Source organism: Schistocerca cancellata, chromosome 1 (assembly GCF_023864275.1).
Source record: "Schistocerca cancellata isolate TAMUIC-IGC-003103 chromosome 1, iqSchCanc2.1, whole genome shotgun sequence".
Classification (NCBI taxonomy): Eukaryota; Metazoa; Arthropoda; class Insecta; order Orthoptera; family Acrididae; genus Schistocerca; species Schistocerca cancellata.
In genome coordinates, this window is record NC_064626.1 from 1,108,984,799 (window position 1) to 1,109,007,218 (window position 22,420).

A 22,420-nucleotide genomic window follows, 5' to 3' on the forward strand; every position below is an offset into this window, starting at 1 on the left:
ACAGTGTATATCCACCTTTCGCAGCAATGCAGGCTGCTATTCTCCCATGGAGACGATCGTAGAGATGCTGGATGTAGTCCTGTGGAACGGCTTGCCATGCCATTTCCACCTGGCGCCTCAGTTGGACCAGCGTTCGTGCTGGACGTGCAGACCGCGTGAGACGACGCTTCATCCAGTCCCAAACATGCTCAATGGGGGACAGATCCGGAGATCTTGCTGGCCAGGGTAGCTGACTTACACCTTCTAGAGCACGTTGGGTGGCACGGGATACATGCGGACGTGCATTGTCCTGTTGGAACAGCAAGTTCCCTTGCCGGTCTAGGAATGGTAGAACAATGGGTTCGATGACGGTTTGGATGTACCGTGCACTATTCAGTGTCCCCTCGACGATCACCAGTGGTGTACGGCCAGTGTAGGAGATCGCTCCCCACACCATGATGCCGGGTGTTGGCCCTGTGTGCCTCGGTCGTATGCAGTCCTGATTGTGGCGCTCACCTGCACGGCGCCAAACACGCATACGACCATCATTGGCACCAAGGCAGAAGCGACTCTCATCGCTGAAGACGACACGTCTCCATTCGTCCCTCCATTCACGTCTGTCGCGACACCACTGGAGGCGGGCTGCACGATGTTGGGGCGTGAGCGGAAGACGGCCTAACGGTGTGCGGGACCGTAGCCCAGCTTCATGGAGACGGTTGCGAATGGTCCTCGCCGATACTCCAGGAGCAACAGTGTCCCTAATTTGCTGGGAAGTGGCGGTGCGGTCCCCTACGGCACTGCGTAGGATCCTACGGTCTTGGCGTGCATCCGTGCGTCGCTGCGGTCCGGTCCCAGGTCGACGGGCACGTGCACCTTCCGCCGACCACTGGCGACAACATCGATGTACTGTGGAGACCTCACGCCCCACGTGTTGAGCAATTCGGCGGTACGTCCACCCGGCCTCCCGCATGCCCACTATACGCCCTCGCTCAAAGTCCGTCAACTGCACATACGGTTCACGTCCACGCTGTCGCGGCATGCTACCAGTGTTAAAGACTGCGATGGAGCTCCGTATGCCACGGCAAACTGGCTGACACTGACGGCGGCGGTGCACAAATGCTGCGCAGCTAGCGCCATTCGACGGCCAACACCGCGGTTCCTGGTGTGTCCGCTGTGCCGTGCGTGTGATCATTGCTTGTACAGCCCTCTCGCAGTGTCCGGAGCAAGTATGGTAGGTCTGACACACCGGTGTCAATGTGTTCTTTTTTCCATTTCCAGGAGTGTAGATACATAAATATTGCACAAACAGTAAAATGAAAATTTGTTATTTCCTTTTATACATAATCAACAACTTCATACAGTAATGAAATAATAATAATAATAATAATAATACAGATAAATGTTTATTTTTATTATTTTTTATATATTATAACGATTTTGTAAATATCTTGCCAGGAGACGTCACAGTATGTTGATATAGTGCGGTGGTCCGGTGTAATGTTAAGCTCCCTCTATACAGCTTAAGCGTTTTCGTGGACTTAATTGTTGAAGAATTCTGGTTCTACTGTCTTGCAGCGCCGATGTCTTCTGCTAGCACCGGACGCTTCTCCGAAGATTTCAGTGCTAGGAAGGGGAAATTTTCACTCTCTCTCTCTCTCTCTCTCTCTCTCTCTCTCTCCCTCTCCCTCCTTACTTAAAAATACACTACTCGTGGAATATCATTCAATGCACCAGAACATATTTATTTCCACTTTGTACAAAAAAACAACTAAACTTTATGACGTAAGCCCACACATTACCGGGCACCCAAGATCAGTTAATTATACATTTTTGAACACAATACATAAGCTTTTATCGTGGCTGACTATCCACGTACTCTCAACAGCAGTTCAACGTCTACTAAAACAGTCACTATCTCAAGTCACTCCATTTGTTTTTCAACAATACAAAGCTACTTTACTCTTTGCAGCCGGCCACGGAGCTTCCGGGACGTATGAGTTTATTCTTTGCAGGTCGCGCTGAACGTCTGCCAGCGCCTACGAACTGCTTTCCTTCCAGTTTCGCCTGCACAAATAATAAATGGATGCAGTATCCCATGCTCATCCTTACGCCCTGCTTTAAAATAACGCGTGTTCGAAACGGCTGGAACACAAGTGTCTCCAGACTTTCGTAAAATTCTGGGGGCACTACAATCGGAAAGGATGAGGTAGGTGAGGCAATGGTTGGTTCAAATGGCTCTGAGCACTATGGGACTTAACTTCTGTGGTCATCAGTCCCCTAGAACTTCGAACTACTTAAACGTAACTAACCTAAGGACATCACACACATCCATGCCCGAGGCAGGATTAGAACCTGCGACCGTAGCAGTCCCGCGGTTCCGGACTGCGCGCCTAGAACCACTAGACCACCGCGGCCGGCGGTGAGACAATGATTCGCTGAAGATGAAGGTTGTGTGAGGGTCTGTAAGGAAAGGATATAGAGATGAGTCGGTTGCAGGGTAACTGACAAGTCGATGTCTGGGAGAGCAGGCTGTGGGAATGTCCGATTAAACTAGCGTGGATATGCGGTTGAACAGAAGTGTCTGATTTTGTGAATAGCTGGCTGTTATGTTGAGGACACTTTGACGACTATGTGAACCAGCCTATGTACAAGTCTCGCTTACTGAGATTGCCCTTCACTGATGCCCACGGGGCCTCAAAGTGCTAGAGGTCCGAGAAACATCAAATCTAAAGCCTCTTCACTTTGAACTACACTGCTTGTCCTTGTTTCGCAAGGCCGTTCCGAGGTTTGGGTTTCGCTGCGCGCCCGGGTGGCCTCGGCCGCTGCAGCGAACTTGAGACTGGCACCGTGCCCACCACGTGTCAACCGTGTGAGAGCTGTGCGCGCCAAATGTTTTCTGTCGTAACGTTCCAAAGTGTGCTTTGCTGCGCACAGATCCTCGTAAATCCAAATGTCATCTCCCAGTTAGAGACTTTTTAATCTCAACTTTGATACGGAGGCAGGTGACGCAGTGCTTATCACATCTCCTCCCATCCTGGAGGAGCGGGGTTTAGCACCCCGCCCAGCCATTCGGACGTATACTTCCCTAAATCACTTACGGAAAACGGCAGGATGCTTCCACTCAAAAGGCTATCAGCCATTTCCTGTCCCATCCTTGCCTCTGCACGGCTTGCTTTCGATCTCTAATGACCTCGTTGTCCACAGCGCTCTCATCCTACTCCTTCTGGCTTTCTCTTTCGGGGGGAAAGATGTTCTTATACCCTCAAGCACAATTTAAGCTTCGCTTTTCCGTGGTTTTCTTAAATTTCTTCAGGCTATTCGACATGGTTCTATTAAAGATGTTGCTGGTGATTTCTTTCCACCTGCTTGTAGTAGCTTAATCAGCAGCTCGTTAGTTTGCGACATAGGAAGGTGAGCCAGACTATGGATGGGAAAAATCGAACGGTTAATACCGATACCGGTATTTTAGTTCTGAATAACTGTAACATTTTGGACATTTGTGTGGTCTCGGTTATAACAAGGTTCCTTCATTCTTTACTAATAACCGGCATTGCCATAGCAGCATCGCTAAAATTTTTGGTTTTTAAATAAAATTTTTACTAGTACTGTTTATTCATAAAACTTACATTGCTTTGAAATGTTGGAGTATTATAGAAATTGGGGAAAGCGACCAGCACTATTTTAATAACAATGCCTGCATTCAAAAACTAGCAATAAACATAGCTACAATTTTATTGAGAACTATGAACTCGGGATAATAATTGAACCGTTAATTTTCTATTGCTTGAGGGTGAAAAACTGATAATCCAAAACTGACGATACAGGGAAGCCACCAACTGACGACCCTCCACTCTCGCCATTGCTGCACACGTCTCCTTTACCGTAGAAATATTTACTAAAGACAGTGGACACCGATTTATGCCGCAGCCTCAAGCCCATATCGCCGTGATCTTCTACGCCTTCATTTTGATAAGAATTTATCGATATTCGTTCGAAGTCCAAGTTTACTTCTGGAAGAAACAGCAATAAAAAACCGAAAATCGGTTAGTTCAAGAAGCGGTTATTTTGAGCGGTTTTAAAACTCAAGGTTAAACGCGTCACGAAAAGAACCGGTGCAACTGAAAACCAGTTGGTTCAGCGATAACGCCACCCCTAAGCCGGATCCGAATCGAATCTGCGCGGCACACTGGTACACTGCCCAGTCTGAGAGTGGTTTTTTCGTAGTTTTCCACGTTCGTTTAGACGCTTGCTGGGCTGGTCCTCAATCTCGGTTTTGAAGCACTTGTGCGGAGTGACTCATCTGCGGGGGAGCTTCCTGGGTAAGCAGCTTGTCGCAGGGAAATTAGAGCTTTCTTTCGGGTGATCATCACAGCCCTGACCGATTTGGAAGAAAATTCAGCAGGCTATATTTTAAAATTCTACTTTATTCAACACTATTATAGTCTGATTAAAATTACTTGTAGTTGACACTTCACATGTTGGAGCTGGTTTCCTTCAGTCAGAGCGCTCAACGACACGTCCGAACCGTTCACCGTTGTCCAACTGTCGCAACAATTGGTTAGTTCACTTCCAATTCCTTGTCCGGCTCTCTTTCTTGTTGTGCTTTGATCATATATATATATATATATATATATATATATATATATATATATATATATATATATATGTATATATCTCACACACTTACGCACAATCACACGCGCACACAAAACACTGTTAATAAAATAAGTTTCGTACAGAGCACTAACCGAACACTATTGGATGCTTCTGCGCAAGACGGGATTCAGCGTGTCACACAGTCTTCATGATGACTGAGATCGGCTAATGTTAGATGAGTTTCGCAAGAAACTGCTTCAAGCCAATTTTTGAGGACTGCAACTCATCGGTGCGATTGGGTTACCACAGTCGTAAATATAACTACTTACTCAGTATTGTAGCGTAGCGCAATGTTTAGCATATAAACCTAACGTGTAGAAGATCGTGGTTCCGAATCTTTTAAAATGTAACGATTTTGTTTAAACTTTATTTGCTCTTATTTTTCTTCCTATCCTTCGATTTTCGTTTGGAATCTGCCTGCGTCGCCAATAATCTGCAGCCAAGTGTCAGTGAGGACTGCTCATCGGATGATAACGCAACAGGACAGTTTTAGGTAGGCCTATGCAATGATAGCGAGAAATTACAGTTCGCTTTTCGTGCTGAAACTGACTACGTATGCTCGCAGAAGTTGGCTTTAATCGCCGTGAACGCAGTGATCGTCATTTTAGTTCTGTCCCAGGTTGTTCACCGCCGTTTTCTCGGATACACAGCCCAGTTGGAAGAAGCATGTCATCAGAGACGCTGGCAGTCATGAGGAATTTTCTCGCAATGAGCCAGTCATCATCTTCGCAATCCACGTCTACCAAACGTAAACGGAATTAAGCTCTCAATTCAAAGACGCTCTCTGCTGCACCACGGTTTCTCATGATTTCGTGTCCTGAAGACACAGTCCTTCGCTACGGCAAATCCGTTTATTATTCAGAAAGGTACTGATGCAATTGCTGGCCCTGTGGAATCTTGCTTCCCCGTAACAGCACTTCGCTTTTGGAGACTTCTTCTGATTCTCAAGCACAATAACTGCTTGAAGCGCCACTCCTTCGTGGCTATCCTATTCGTGTCGAGGCCCATTGAATGCTGAATTCTTCCCCCTAGGCTGCTCGATGGTCTGTCTGAGGCAGAAAACCAAACGTACCTCTCTCATCAGGGTGTCATTGCCATCCATCAGGTGATGAAAAAGGTAGACGCATCCTTAGTGCCCACACGCATTCTTTTTGCCACGTTTGACAGAGTGGTGCTTCCGTCCAAGATCAAAGCAGGCTATGAAGTCATCACAGTCCGACTGTACTTTCTGAACCCAATGTGCTGCAGTCAGTGTCATCGTTTCAACGACACTCGAATGTCTTGTCGACACCCAGCCAAATGTGTAACCTGTAGTAGGAATGTACATGTAGGCAATTGTCCACCTCCTCCTCCCCGCTGTATCAACTGCAATGGGGACCATGCAGCCTCCTCTCGAGATTGTCCCATGTATTTTGATGAGCGGGCTATCCAGGAGATGTGGGTAAAGGAAAAAGTTCCTTATCCATTCGCTCGCAAGTATTGGCTAGTCACAAACCGTTTATTCTACCATCCGGCACTTATAATACTGTTCTTGCTACATATCTCTCCATGAAGGACGTGGCCACGCAGACACGAGACCTCAAATTCAGCACTGCAGTTGTGAAATCGCCCAGTGTCATGGTAGCATCACTGTCTCCTCGCCCAACTATGCGACAAACCACCAAACATTCGCCTCCCAGGGCAGAGTCTTATGCCACACAACCAGCAGGCCGGAGGAGACAGGAGGAATACTTCCACGAAGACTTCCTAAGGCCCTCTATCCAACAATCACCTGTCTTCCTCTGTCACCGAGAAAGGCACCAAGAAGGCAAATGCTCTTCTCCTTCGCCGACTTTGAATTCGTCTATGATGGTGCCACCATGTGATACCCCGCCCAGCCGGCCTCCACGTCGCCGGTGCACACCGCCAACCATTTTTCTGCCCTGGACTCCGCAGATCGACAGAGGTAGCATGCTGACGCCTCTGTAGATCTCATCGAGCAGGATCCTCCAGCCTCTGGGCTCTGCAGCAGTGAGTCTTTGAAGGCTGGCACTCGGCAGCCGCCGAGGCGACATGCCTTCATTTTTTCCATCCTCCTTTCCTCGTTATGACCCTCCTTCAGAGGAACGTTCGTGGCCTTCAAACGAAGATTTATGAATGCTGTTAGAATTGTAGCGTCCGCTTGTTCTCAGTCTCCAGGGAACAAAATTGCGTCCTCATGACCGTTTAGAGTTCTAGCATTTCTTCCCAGTCCACTTTGACCTTCCCTCCGAGGACGGCATTCCATCTCGTGCTGCTCAAACGGGATGAAGTTCACAGTCAACCCGTCTCCCTGACTACCGGCCTTCAAGCTGTTGCAATTCGCCTTTTCGTTAGTCATTTGACCTCTTCCCTTTGCACCGTTTACATCCCTCTGTCATTCGATGTCATGAGCGCAAACTTCCTCCAGCTTATGGGCAGCTACCTCACTTCTCTCTGCTGCTCAGTGACCAGAACCTGTCAGAGATGTGCCCTCTGGTCTGACCTTCAGTCAACCTACTTTGCCTTAACACAGGAACACCCACGTTCCTTTCAGACTCCACAAACACCTATTCCCATTTGGACCTACCCTTCCGCACTACCGACCTTGCCTATTGTCTCGGGTGGTCCGTTTCCTCTGACAAATAGAGCGACCATTTCACATGTGCTGTCCATTTGCTGATTCCTACCCCACCTCCGTGCACATCCAAATGGCAGCTTACTATGGCCTACGGGGAGGCTTTACTCCTCCCTGGCAACATTCGACGAACATTATTTCCCCAGTTGTGCTGAGCAGATGGAATATCTTACAAGCGTTATCCTTACTACCACAGAATGTTCCATTCCTCGCACTTCCTCTTTACCACGCCGTGTCCTGGTCAGTTGGTGGACTGAGGTGTGCCATGACGCAATTCGCGCGCGGAGATGTGCTCTCCACGTTTTTAGCCGTCATCCTACGATGGGAAGCTGCATTCATTGTAAACAGTTGCGTGCACAGTGTCGTCGCGTTCTTCGGGATAGCTAAAATGCTAGCTGGATTTCATTCACAAGTCCTTTCAACAGTTCCACTCCATCCTCCGTCGTGTTGGCTAACCTCCGACGGCTCCCTGGGACATAGATCCATTCCCCTATTTTCGTCCTGACCGTAGCAGACGTCATAGTGGACAGTGTTGATATCTTCAAAACCTTGGGCCGCTATTTTGCGGAGATTTAAAGCTCCTCCCACTATCCCCCTTTATTCCTCCAACGAAAACGAACGGAGGCGGCTCGGGCGATACCCTTCTCTTCTCAGAATCGTGAGTGCTACAATACCGCCAATTCTCTGCCCCAGGGCCAGACGCCGTCCACGTTCAGATGTTGCAGCACCTTTCTCTTGCAGGCAAGCACTCTCTGCTTAACACGTACAACCGCATCTGGGCAGAGGGCTCATTTCTCGGACGCTGGCGTAAAGCCACCGTAGTACCCAAACAGCTTCCTTTTAGCTACCGCCCCATCTCTCACCAGCTGCGTTTGCAAGGTGATTGAACGTATCATTCATACCTGGCTGGTATGGTGATTAGAGTATCAAAATTTGCTATCGAATGTACAGTGTGGATTTCGAGCGCGCCGTTCTGCAGTTGACCATTTCGTCACTTTGTCCACCCATGTTATGAAGGGTTTTCTGCGGAAATCCCAGACTGGCCGTGTTCTTCGATTTGTAGAAGACCTACGACATCTGCTGGAGAACAGGTGTCCTCTGTACCCTTTACATGTGGGGCTTCCGTGGCTGCCTGTCCTGTTTCCTTCAGGAATTTTTAAAAGACAGAGTTTTCAATGTGCGTGTGGATTCTGCCTTGTCAGACACCTTTATGCAGGAAAACGGTGTGCCTCATGGTTCAGTCCTCAGCGTCGTCCCCTTTGCTATCGCCATTAACCGTATAATGGCCTTTCTCCCGCCGGGGAACTCCTGCTTTCTTTTTGTTGACGATTTTGCCATCCATTGCAATTGTCCACAGATCTGTTTCACTCAGCGGCGCCTTCAGCGATGTCTCGATCGTCTTTACTCATGGAGCATCGACAATGTTTTAGTTTTTCCACAGACAAAACCGTCTGTATTAATTTCTGGCGGCGCCGCTGGTTTCTCCCACCGTCTTTACATCTTGGGCCTGTTGCCCTTCCGTTCGTTGAAACAACGAAATTTCTGGGGCTCATTCTCTATAGGAAACTCTCTTGGTCCTCCCGTTTGTACAAGTCCCTTGTCCGAAACTCAATCATGGGTGCTTTGTTTGTGTGTCTGCACATTCATCCCTCTTATGTGGTCTCTACACTATCCACCATCATAGTATTCGTTTGGCCACTGGTACCTTTTACACTAGCCCGGTTGAGAGTCTGTATGCTGAAGCTGCGGAACTACCACTGTTCTACCGCCGTGACTTTCTCCTCACCATGTATGCATGCCGTTTGTCTGCCTTGCATGACCATCCATCCTATGCTGCCTCCTTCGATGATTCCTTTGATCGTCAGTATGGGGTGCGTCCCTCTTCTCTGTTACCTCCTGGAGTCCACTTTCAGCACTTGCTAGAGCGGTTTAACTTCACACTACTTGCAACTTTCCCAGTGGGTGTGAACCCTCCATCACCTTGGCTTCGTGAAGCAGCCCATACTAACCTTGGTCTTCATTTGCTTCCTAAGGACGCTTCCAGCCTCACTCTATCACCTTCAGTTTCACGACCCTTGCATGGAACCTTGTGATACTACCTCTGTATGCACTGATGGCTCTGACTGACGGTGGGGTTGGGTGTGCCTTCGTCATTGGCACCCGTGTTTTCCAATATTGGCTTCCGGCACACTGCTCAGTATTTACAGGCAAGCTCTTTGCCCTCTATCAGGCCATGGAGGAAATCTGGTGACACAGACTTTTCAATTGTGTCCTCTGCTGGGACTCACTCAGCACCCTTCAAAGTCTGTGGGCTTTACATCGCACATCCCTTAGTGCAGCAGGTCCAGGAAAACTGCCACTTGCTCACTCTTGGTGGAGCCACCGTGATGTTTATGTGGGTTCCTGGTCATGTCGGTCTGCCAGGAAACAAGGCTGCTGACAATGCTGCCAAGGCTGCAGTCCTCACACCTTAGCCTGCTAGTTCCTATATTCCCTCTGGTAATCTCTGTGTTGCTGTCTGTCAGGAGGTGGTGTCCTTTTGGCATCACCAATGGTCCTTCCATCACAGGAATAAGCTCTGGCTTATTAAGCCTCTCTCAAGGGCTTGGACAACTTCTTCTCAGCCCTCCTGCTGGGAGGAGGTCATTTTAATTAGGCTGGGTATTGAGCACTGTCTTTTTAGCCACTGTCATTTGATAGTGGCACTACCCTACCACTTTGTACACATTGCACCCAAGTTTTAACTGTCTGTCATTTCCTGATGGAATGCCCATTTTTTAACCGTTTATGTTCCCACTTGGGTTTGCCGTCTGAGTTATCAGCCGTTTTAGTAAATTATGTGCGGGCTGTTGACCGTGTTTTGCTTTTTATTCGCCAAAGCAATATGGTGAAGGCTATTTAATTTTTTTATGTCTTACGTTTTCCAGCACTGATAATATCTGTACTGTAGCTGAAATCTAGATCTTCAATAAATTACAGATTGAATAATGACTGATTGCTGGCTTCCTACCTTTTTGAGTTACACCACAGTCACTATGATTCCAATGGAATACAATCTGATTAATCCCTTAGTTGTCCATGGGTTACTTGTTTTTTACTGGATTTTCTGGACAACAGTTTAGGAAAGTGATTTTCAATTGCTGACACGATTTTGCTAAGGAGTAAACTGAATTTGTATATGACTTTCTCTTAAAATATTGTATTTGTTCTCATTAATAAACTTCACTGTTTTGCAAGAACTTGCATCTGGGCTGTCACATGCTATACTGTTTATTTCCATTAATTGTACATGGTACACATTAATTGCTTCAGCCTGCATACTGTCATTAAAAATGTTATCTGCCAGAGTCTTGCTCTCTTGCTGATAAGAGCTGGAAAATTAGCTACTGAAATTAGATTTAAATACCTAAATAAAGATTTCACTTCATTTTTCCTGTCCATATCTTTTAAAATAATCTACACTGAAAGCTCAGCAAACTACAGATTCTTCTTGTCTAACAGGTAGCTCAGTAATGCGTCTAGATTTCTCATTAATAGCTGAATGTTTCCTAGAGGGGATCTGTAGACTGTTATAATTACCAGAGAAGTTATGTGCAATAACAACTTGCTTCTAAGTTCTGATCTGCATGAAAACTGTTTGACATAAAAGTTTTTTGAGTATCATATCATGTCATGATATAAAAAACTGTTTTGACTTAGTGCCCAACTTTTACATAATTTTCAACTTTTGTTTTTCCATGTTAACTCTACACAAAAATACTGCTAATCTGCAATCCTGGATTTTAACCCCTATGTCTCTGTGGTTACATGATGTTCAAAGAGGTACAAAACATCCATCTTTTAAGAATTTCACACATCTTCTAGGCATACAAGAAGCTCATCTATCTTATTTTTAAACCCTCTAATGTTCTGATGAAGCAAATTAATTTTGTCTTTCTGGAAACTATTACATATATTTTGGTCCCGTTCTGTCCTAATTTCTTTCAAGACTGTTGTCTATAAGCTAATTGTGACCTAAAAAAATGTGTCCACATGACTCCAGTCATCACAGGGATTTTGTCTAGTGCACCTGTGTTGTCCTTAAAATTCCTGCAACATGCTCAGCTCTGTCCTTCCCCCTCCTAGTCATGTGCAGGCCATGACAAGTTCACACAATTTTTGTTGTGAACCTACGCTGTTAATTTCAGTTCAAAACTTGTCATAATTGTGTTGACATATAATGCATATGCCCAGTAATATTTTTAAACTGCTTATTTTGTCTCAGTAAATAAGTAATGTTAGTATGTGTGGATGAAGAAAATTCAATCATGTCATGGCTTTCACTTCGTTGACCTGGACTTTTTGTTCAATAATTTGAAAATGTTGTGATTTTATTTAAAAATAATGTAGGAATGCTACCAATGTTGCTAAGCTGAAGAAATTACTAAAATATTAGTGATTCTTTTTTCTTTGAAGACGGAATCATCTGATGTACCCCCCTGAGATACTGTCCTGGTTACATCGTATATGTATTATTTTTAATATGTATTTAAATACAAAGTGGCTTGAGTTGCAAAGTGTTTCTGGGGAACACACAATATAGCTGATCAAATTGACGAGCTCCTGCAAAGAGCACGTAGGCCAAAAAGATTCATTGCAGTATATTGTGTATATTACTTTTAATGCATTTGCCATTTAATAATGCATGTGAACAATTTTTATAACTTACATTGCAGCCTTGGGACCCATACTGCACCAGCTGAATGTATTTGGCAAGCAGCTGGGTGTCTCAGAAGTCGTAATTGGAGGGATTAATGCAATCTTGCCCATCTTGTTCCTGCTTGCAAAACCTGTGTTTGGCTTCGTGGCCGACTACTTTAGAAGCCAGAGGAAACTGGTCTTCATGCTGCTCGTCTGCTCCATGAATGTGTCTCTTGTGTCGCTGTACTTTGTACCTCAGCCCAAGGTGCCCTTCCTTGCTGAATATAGACTGAATGCTATTAACACCAGCTTGATTCATGAATGCACGAATTTGGTAAGTTCACAGATACATACTTAATTTCTTTTTTTAAGCCTAGTTAGGCAATTATCTAACAGCAAAATAAACTCATTTTTGAATAGTAAGCTAGTTTCTTTCTCTTTTGAAAAGTGCAGACGGTAATGTAAAAGTGTTGTGACATTATAAAAAGGACTTGTAATTCTGTAGCAGTGATTGCAATGACTTCTACATTTTTTTCAGTGGTTTAAGTGAATTTCAATTTTTATAAAAGTTACTATAATAATATTTATACCTGATTCTGTGGAGCTAAGCAAGATTTTCTGAGGAGATTGTAATTCTGGCAGAGATGGAAAAGGGCTTGGAGGAACATTAGAACAGAATGGATAATGTCTTGAAAAGAGATTGTAAGATGAACATCAACAAAATTAAAACAAGAGTAATTGAATGGAGTGTAATTAAATCCAGAAATACTGAAGGAATTACAGCAGGAAATGAAACCCTAAAACAGACTGATGAGTTTTGCTATTTGGGAACCAAAATAATTTATGATGGCTGAAGAAGAGTGTATACGAAATACAGATTACATTTTTAGCAAGAAAAAAATTTCTGAAAAAGAGGTATTTGTTAATATTTAATATGAATTTAAGTGTTGGGAAGATTTTCTGAAGATATTTGTTTACAGTGTACCCTTGTATCGAAGTGAAACGTTAACTGTAAGCAGTTTCGACAAGAAGGGAACAGAAACTCTTGAAATGTGGTGCTCCAGAAGAATGATGAAGATTAGATGTCTGGATTGATTAACGAATGCTGGCAGTACTGAATTAATTTGGGGGTCGGGGGTGGGATGGGGAGGTGAAATTCGACCAAAAGAAGGGACTGGTTGAGCAGACGTTCCCTGAGATATCAAGAGATTGTCGAAAGTTGAATGAGGGGTAAGAAGTCTTAGAGCGAGACCTTCTGTAAGAAGGTTCAAATGAGTGTACACTGTGGTAGTTAAGCACATATGAAAAGGTTTGTACAGGATATATAGCATGGAGAGCTGCATGAAACCAGTCTTCAGACTGAAGACTACTACCCTCACCACTGCCCACCACCATCACCACAACAACAACAACAAGTGGCGAATACTTATTTGGTACCTGTTGGCAGTATAAAAAACAACACATCTACGTAAGCATACAGATAAAAATGAGAGGACTAACATGCTTAACCTTGTATATTCACACAGTTTTTTGATTCTTGGCTCCCTAGACATCAAACAGCAGAAGCTGGAGTACTTAATTTTCTTCTGTTCATTTCTAGTAAAATTCAACTAAAAATAAACTGGACACAATGACATAACACACATTTGGTAAGGATTGGTCAAAGAACTGATTGTCACCTTGTCGCTTCCTCCTGACACTGACCTGGGATTGTGTAAGGGGACAATCCCTTACAGTAAGAATTTTCAAATGGAAGTTAGCTCATAACATTACCAAGAAATATTTCTATAAAACTACAAGGAGACAGAAAAGGCTGTCCAGTATTTACACATAAGAGGCAAAATTCCAGTGCTGATGAAACTGACATATAAAAGTGTGATCTATCAAAGTATCACTACCTTGCCTGTTCAGTAGTAGTTGCCTTTATTCCTAAATTACATTGCCTGGCAAAAAAATAAAGAAAAAAAACTGAAACGTCCAGAAGACATGGTGGATGTCACTGTAGCCTCGTACACATACACACCATCAGCAGGTGGGGCAGGTAGAATGGTCACCAGAGAGTTTTGTTGTTGTTGTTGTTGTTGTTGTTGTTGTTGTTGTTGTTGTTGTTGTTTGTATTTAGTGTTGTTAATGGGCTTGTAGGATATACAAGGTCCTATCCAAAATTTTCAGGACTGGTGCTGCCATCTGTTGAAAACCTTACGTTTGAACTAATGGTCACCATAACCCTCGAAGTAGTTCTCATCTCCACGTATACACTGGTCCCAGCGCTTATGCCACTGGTCAAACGTTTTCTGGAAGTTCTGCTCTTTGAGGGTGTTTATCACCACCAGTGATACTTCTTGAATCCTCTCTAGGATGTCGAACTGATCATCATCATCATCATCATCATCATCATCATCATTTAAGACTGATTATGCCTTTCAGCGTTCAGTCTGGAGCATAGCCCCCCTTATACAGTTCCTCCATGATCCCCTATTCAGTGCTAACATTGGTGCCTCTTCTGATGTTAAACCTATTACTTCAAAATCATTCTTAACCGAATCCAGGTACCTTCTCCTCGGTCTGCCCCTACTCCTCCTACCCTCTACTGCTGAATCCATGAGTCTCTTGGGTAACCTTGCTTCTCCCATGCGTGTAACATGAACCCACCATCTAAGCCTGTTCGCCCTGACTGCTACATCTATAGAGTTCATTCCCAGTTTTTCTTTGATTTCCTCATTGTGGACACCCTCCTGCCATTGTTCCCATCTACTAGTACCTGCAATCATCCTAGCTACTTTCATATCCGTAACCTCAACCTTGTTGATAAGGTAGCCTGAATCCACCCAGCTTTCACTCCCATACAACAAAGTTGGTCGAAAGATTGAACGATGCACAGATAACTTAGTTTTGGTACTGACTTCCTTCTTGCAAAAGAGAGTAGATCGTAGCTGAGCGCTCACTGCATTAGCTTTGCTACACCTAGCTTCCAGTTCTTTCACTATGTTGCCATCCTGTGAGAATATGCATCCTAAGTACTTGAAACCGTCCACCTGTTCTAACTTTGTTCCTCCTATTTGGCACTCAATCCGTTTATATTTCTTTCCCACTGACATTGCTTTCTTTTTGGAGATGCTGATCTTCATACCATAGTCCTTACATTTCTGATCTAGCTCTGAAATATTACTTTGCAAACTTTCAATCGAATCTGCCATCACAACTAAGTCATCTGCATATGCAAGACTGCTTATTTTGTGTTCACGTATCTTAATCTCACCCAGCCAGCCTATTGTTTTCAACATATGATCCATAAATAATATGAACAACAGTGGAGACAGGTTGCAGCCTTGTCTTACCCCTGAAACTACTCTGAACCATGAACTCAATTTACCGTCAACTCTAACTGCTGCCTGACTATCCATATAAAGACCTTTAATTGCTTGCAAAAGTTTGCCTCCTATTCCATAATCTTGTAGAACAGACAATAACTTCCTCCTAGGAACCCGGTCATATGCCTTTTCTAGATCTATAAAGCATGTCGAACTGATGGCCTTTTAATTTGAGTTTTTCAGGAACAGCGCAAAGTCGCAAGGTGTCAAATCTGGCGAGTACAATGGTTGGGGTACAACTGCCATGTTATTTTTTGCCAAAAACGTCATGATGAGCAACACATGTGACAGGGTGCATTGTTGTGAGGCAGCAGCCAGTTCCCTTGATGCCAAAGTTTGGGCAGTCATCACCGTACGTTTTCACGGAGCTGTTGCAAAACGTCACAGTAGTACACGGAATTCACTGTTTGGTTGGAACGAGTTCTTTGTGCACAATTCCCTTGGTATCAAAGAAAACAATGATCATGCGCTTCACTTTGCGCTTCACTTTGCGCTTCACTTTGCGCTTCACTTTGCGCTTCACTTTGCGCTTCACTTTGCGCTTCACTTTGCGCTTCACTTTGCGCTTCACCTGTCTCACTTATATGGGTCTTTGAGAGCCACTCAAACCCATGTGTATGGCTCATGTTCTGTCCCCCAAACATTTGTTGAATCGTTGCGAGGACCTCTGTAGCACTTTCCCTAAGATTCGCAAAGAATTTGATACACACACGCTGTTCTGTTCGTGGATCCATCGTAAAATCACTGCACACCAAACACAGAGTATTATGGAAATCACTGTGGACATGCAACAAGTCCTCCCAGCTGAATGCCACTCCACACACTGACTCATCAGATATGCAGCTCTTGCCACCTAACGGTGCAAAGATCTACTACTTCTACTTTCCAGATGGCAGTACCAGTCCCAGAAATTTTGGATTCCACCTTGTAAAAGTGCTGTGACCAGCATCAGATGTTGAATGATTACTGTGAAGGGCACAGAGGTGCCACATACTTGTGTGAGATTGCATTATCATTACATGACAGCTTGAAAGGGGCTTCTTTGTGGGTCCACATCTGGCTACCTGATTGATTCATACAATATCTAGATCTGTGGGGTATTCAGATGTGACAGTGGCCTGATGTAGGACCCCCATGGGAAGATGAGGACAGGCATACTCAATGTCTAGCTTCCAGTGATCCACATCTGACAATGACAAGGGAGGGTTGCCTTACTGTGCACCAAGCACATCATAACCTCTTCACATTAGTGCATTCCGTCTGAGAATAAATAATGGGCTCCCAACATGATTCTGTGTCATCCTGCACCATTGATCAGAGTCTAGCAGTATCCAGATTAGAGTGTTGCCATCCCATGCGTAGGCTGATGTTAACACCATGACACAAATGATTGCGTTTGGAGTGGTGCCATTACTGGTAAGCATAGACTGCTGATGAATGGCATTGCATTGTGTTCAGTGATCAATCTCTGATCTGCACTGCCGTGGGTGACCATTTTTGGTGAGTGTGGCAATGTCCTGGGAAGAAGTCCTAATGTTCTGGAGAGCCACTGCAGTGTTACTCCTGCTTCCATAATGTGAGGAGCCTTCGTGTATGACTCCAGGTCACAGGCTGGATTGAGGGAACTCTGACAGCCAAGGGAGAGACCCGGTTAAAAGTTTATGCCCACTTGTGATGCTGAATCTGGGCCAAAGATTCTCACATGCTGCCTCAATTTCTATATTAGTGGATTTGAGTTTCTTGTAAACTGTGACAAATGCACCACCCCCATTTCACATCAGCCTATCTTTTTGATATACATTTATATTATTCCAAAAATCTCATTGCTGCAATTTAAGATTTGAGCTCTACAGCTGTCTCTGGCTGCTTCAGACTCTGGGACTCCATTGTGAATGCTTTGGCAGTTGATCACTGGGCTTTTAATCGTTTCATATGAATAGGATTGGGAGGATTTATCTGGGTCTTTTATAGTTATCATGTCTGGGCTGGATAGAAAATCACCAAATCAAAAGAAACCAACCCTTGTATGCATTTCATAGAAGCTCGGCCACCTGGGTAACAGCCTACTGTATGCACTGTTCCTCTGACCCAATCAGATGTAGCCTACTGTTCTCAAGTCCAAAATGTCATAGCTTAGCTTGTCACAGAACTTCCAAAATCCCTTGTTTGAGTCTTCTACTTGGCTCAGAACCATAGAGTCCTGTCAGCTCTGAGGATAATATTGATGACTGTGAGCTTTGTTGAAATTACATGAGCAAAGTTGTTCTCAACTGTCTCTGACAGTCACTAGAATGAACAGGTACTGTTTGTTTCAGTGTGTGCCACAATCTGCAGTTTTTTGTACCTTGTTCCCTCAGCAACTGCCAGAACAGCCTCTTCAGCATACTGAATGAGGCCACCAGATTCACAAATGGAGAGGGGAAATTGATTTCTCCTGTTCCTTGTTGCCGTTTCCTTAAGGGGTATGATTATTCAAAACACTTGACCTGCCAATCATTGACATGCCTACCCTACTGCACTTGCTAGCCCATACATGAGATGCAGCAGGCTTCACAAGGGGTAAAGTTTGTCTCACTGAGTCAGTTTGTTTCAGACTGATTGGTTTGGGGGGTGGATGTAGTAACCTGATTTCTCCCTTATCCCTAATTCTACTGTACATGGCCACTAGACCTTCCACTGACATTCCACTCAGTCAACTGGACTAATGTTGAAAGATTCTGTACTTCATGTAGAGGAGACAATATCCATGAGAGAGGAAAGTACCTTGGTACCTTTGGTGCATGACTGTCAGAAATTCACCCAATATATCCATTCGAAGCAGCTTTCCTTTGCTTGACAACAATCAGAGTGATTTTCTACTGGTCAGGAACAGCAGCTAACTCATCCCATGCCTGAATAAGCATTCATGGTTTGTGCAATATTTATCTGAACACCAAACAAGTTACTTTCATGACTTCTATTTTCTTGTGTCTGCCACTTCAGGTTTTTCAGTATTTCTGTGTCACTCTTACTTTGATCGAACAAAGCTGTCACCATTCAGGATTCCCATCTTTGTTTACAATGAGTAGCACTATTAGTCTTATTTGGTACTCAATCCATACAATTGATAAATATTCTAGAATGGGTTGCATGGGAGTTTTATAACAATATTCTTTGTAGACTGATTGCATTTGCATTTTGTCTTCCAACTAAAGTGTACTGCCTACTATAACTGAACCCACATGGTCATTCTGTTTCATAACCACACAAATTGTTACTCACAGTTATTTGTATAAGCTGGCTGATTCCAATTGGGGCTCATTGCTGTTGTAACCATAGGCTCGATGTTTTTGCATTTTGTGTAGTATGGAATTTTACATTCATGAACATTTAAAACATGTTGTCACTCTTCACACCACTTTGAAATCTTACCAAGATCTGACTGAATATTTGTGGAATAATTTAATGTTATAGACAAAAATCTACTCACCAAGCAGTGGCAGAATGCACATATAAAAGACAGTTGTAATTAGGCAATCTTTCAGAGCCAGTGGCTCCGATAGCTATGTGTGTGTTCTGCCTGCTTGGTGAGTAGATGTTTTATCTATCCAATTAATTATTTTGTCAATAATTCATTGAATATTTGCAGAGCTTTTTTTGGGTAGCACTTCATTACAGATAACTGCACGAAGTCTGAGATTATTAATTTATGATATTGTCTGCCAGGTCATTAATAGCAAGAGTACCAACACATGTCCCTGGGGCACATCTTAAGTTACCTACATCTGTCAGTAATTCACCATCCAAGATAGTATGCTGTAGCCTTCCTACCGGGAAATCCTTAGTCCATTTACAAATTTTTTCTTATATCCCATGTAATCAAACTTCTGTTAATAAGTATTGGTGTGCCACTGAATTAACTGATTTTTGGAAGTCAATAAATACTTGCACCTACATGACTACCTTGATCTGTGGCACCCAATTTGTCATGTAAGAAAAGCATGAAGTGTGTTTCACATGGTTTAATGTTCCCATAATCCCTGCTGGGTGACATGGAGGAGATCATTCTGTTCAAGCTAACATATATTTGAGATGAAAATGTTCTAAGATTCTGCAACAAGTGGATGTCACTGACACTGAACAGTAATTTTATGGGTCACTTCTGTATACATTTTCTTGTAAACAAGAGTGACCTGTGCTTTTTTATAGGTACTGAGACAGATTTTTGATCAAGGTATCTATTGTATGAGGCACATCCAAAAAGTAAGTTTCCCAATGTTGTTTCCTTTAAAGTACGCATTTAGCTGAGGAAATTCTGGATGCGCAACAGATCTAAGGCGTGAAAATCAAATGCCAGCTGGACAAGTCCCTCCTGGTGCCAGTACTTCAGCAGCAGTGCACCAAAATGGCATCTCTTATTCAGTCTCCCACCACCTGTGAGCTTTGGTCAGTGATAAGGTTCCTTAACACACAAAACATAGAGTCCATCAAATTTCATCAGCAGCTCTGTTAGGTCTATGGGCAGAACATCGTGAGCAAACAGATGGTGTGTTGTTGCTGTAGGTTTTTTTTCTGAAGGTTGTTAAAGTGTCCATCATGAAGAGTGCCATGGGCAACCACCCCTCATCAATGATCACCCGGTCGAGCTGGTGCAGCGGTGCATCGTGGAGAAACATAGCTTCATGATTACTGAACTCAGCAGCCAGTTTCAACAGTGGTTGTGATCCTTGTTGCCTGAAACTGTCACTAAGCCCCTGCTGTTCAGAAATTGTGCATCAGGTGGCTGCAAAAAAAAAAAAAAAAAAACCTGACACCCAAGCACAAAAGGAAAAGCTTTGGAGCAGCACTGACATTTCTGCAGGAGTATCACGATGACGGCGATGAGTTCCTCGAGGGAATCGTCATGGACAATGAGACATGAATTTCTCACTTGACCCAGAAACCAAGCAGCAGTCAATACATTGGAGTCGCAATGGATCTTCAGTTAAGATGAAATTTAAACAGACTGTGTAAGTGCAGAAAGTGATGTGCATGGTGTTCTGAGACAGGAAGACATTCTGCTCATTGACTTCCTGCCCAGAGGTGAAACAGTGAATTATGACCGTTACTGTGAAACAATGTGGAAACTGTGATGTGCCATTCAGAACAAGAGGTGTGGAATGCTTACTGGAGGTGTTGTGCTGCTCCTTGAAAATGCTTGCCCTAATACAGTTCAGGGCACAGCACCTGTTTTACAGAAGTTTGCCTGGGAGCTTTTTGATCATCCAGCACGCAATCTTGATATTGCTTCCAGCAATTTCCATCTTTTCTTGCACATCAAGAAATTTCTGTTCTCTGGCCAGTGTTTCTACAATGACAAAAAGCTGAAGATGACTATCACACGGGCTGGTTCCATTTACAGCCTGCAGACTTCTATGACACAGGAATACAAAAGTTGATCCCACAATATGACAAGTGTCTCAATTCTTTTGGTTACTGTCAAAAAACGGCTCAAACATTGATGTACCTGTTGCCAATAAAGCTTTTCATGTAATATGTTGTCTTTGTTTTTAAAAAATAGGGAAACTTATTTTCTGGGTCCGCCTTGTATATTATGGTTGGAAGAACAGCTAACTTGACTGAAAGTTCTGTATAGAGTCGGAGAGCGATTACACCGGTCACTTGGGCCCTGCTCAATTTCAGCAGTTCTTCCCACTACTGGCGTTAATATCTATACCACTCATTTTTTTCAGTTGTGTGACAATTACACTCACGCAGTACTCTTGGAGCCTCCTTTGTAAAGCAACATCAGGAAACAGAGTTCAGCATTTCTGCTTTTCCTTTGCTACCTTTTTTCTCAGTTTCTGTGTTGTCCGTGAGTGTCCAATTGCCAACTTTGGTGCTACTGATTGATTATAGTTTTTTTAGAAATTTCTCTTGCCCTTGTATCTGCTTTTCTTCAAAATAGTTGTAGATCCTCACTCCAGCTTTGCCTCTGCAAATTATATTGTTGTGACTTACTCACCATAACATCTTTCTGTGCTTCACTGAGTGTACTGTTATTTGTTAGGTAGTGAGATGGTATTTCTTTTTCTTTGTTTATGAGCTTTGTTAACTATTAGTATACTGAAAAAAGGTGAATCATTGGCCTGTTGTTTTAGAAGTCAGTGAAAAATTGTCCCTTGTGACTAAATAGTACAAGATAGCATGAAATTAATTGGAGTTTTTTCAATAGGTTAGAGATTGCAGGATGACCAAACGGGCTGCATTCTTTCAAAATCCAAGCATCCAACCTTGAACATGACAAGAGCTGACCGTAATGGTCTTTATGAGCTCTGTAACAATCCTCTTATCATAGTTCTGCCAGCAGACAATGGAAATGAGGCTTTTATTATGGGACAAGCTAATTATGATGTGAAGATCCAGTTGATGCTGGAGGAGGAGACATATCGTAAACTACCAAGAACCCAACATCCTGAATAATGAGGAAGATGTCAGGGCTTCTCAAGAAGATAATGTTATTAAACAGCTCCTCCCTCAGGCACCTTGATGAGTTACTTTGTATGGCCTACCCAAAGTTCACAAGAAGAGCACACACGTATGTCCCATCATGAATGCCATTGGATCACCAGCTTACAGGCCCACAAAACATCTTGTCAGCCTCCATACTTTGCTCATTGGTCATTGTGGGCACCATATCAAGAATACAGCTGACACCATCTTCTCAGAGGAGGAGATATGATGGTAAGCTTTGATTTGGTGTCATTATTTATGCACATTTCCATTAAAGATTTTATAGATCTACTCTCCCAATTATTTTACAACACTGTTACGGATTTATTTACTGTTAGAAATCACTCTGGACATGGCTCCTGCAAAGCCTAGTTGTTTTTATCATTTATATGTCTCATGAACATAAAAAGCCAGAAGAATTCATGGAACACATCAGCAGCATTTATGGTAACATAAAGTTCATGATAGAGGTGGAGACAAATGGTGGCTTGACTTGTTTTTGACAATCTCATCTACCGTAAAGAAAATGGGTGTCTTAGAAACATTGTTTGCTGGAAACCAACCCACATGGACCATTATCTGCATGCTACCAGCTATCATCACCCTTTGCAGAAAGGTTCTGCTCTGA

At 43.6% G+C, this 22,420-nt stretch overlaps 1 protein-coding gene across 3 annotated transcripts in view; it reads left to right on the forward strand.

The window, feature by feature from the left end:
- LOC126092057 (major facilitator superfamily domain-containing protein 6) overlaps nucleotides 1–22,420 on the forward strand; it is a 222,425-nt gene that overhangs the window by 148,671 nt on the left and 51,334 nt on the right. For all 3 annotated transcript variants that reach the window (XM_049907467.1, XM_049907484.1, XM_049907476.1), the window contains exon 3: nucleotides 11,986–12,284. In XM_049907467.1, coding sequence (XP_049763424.1) covers nucleotides 11,986–12,284 — 299 coding nt within the window. The remainder of the gene's footprint in view (nucleotides 1–11,985; nucleotides 12,285–22,420) is intronic.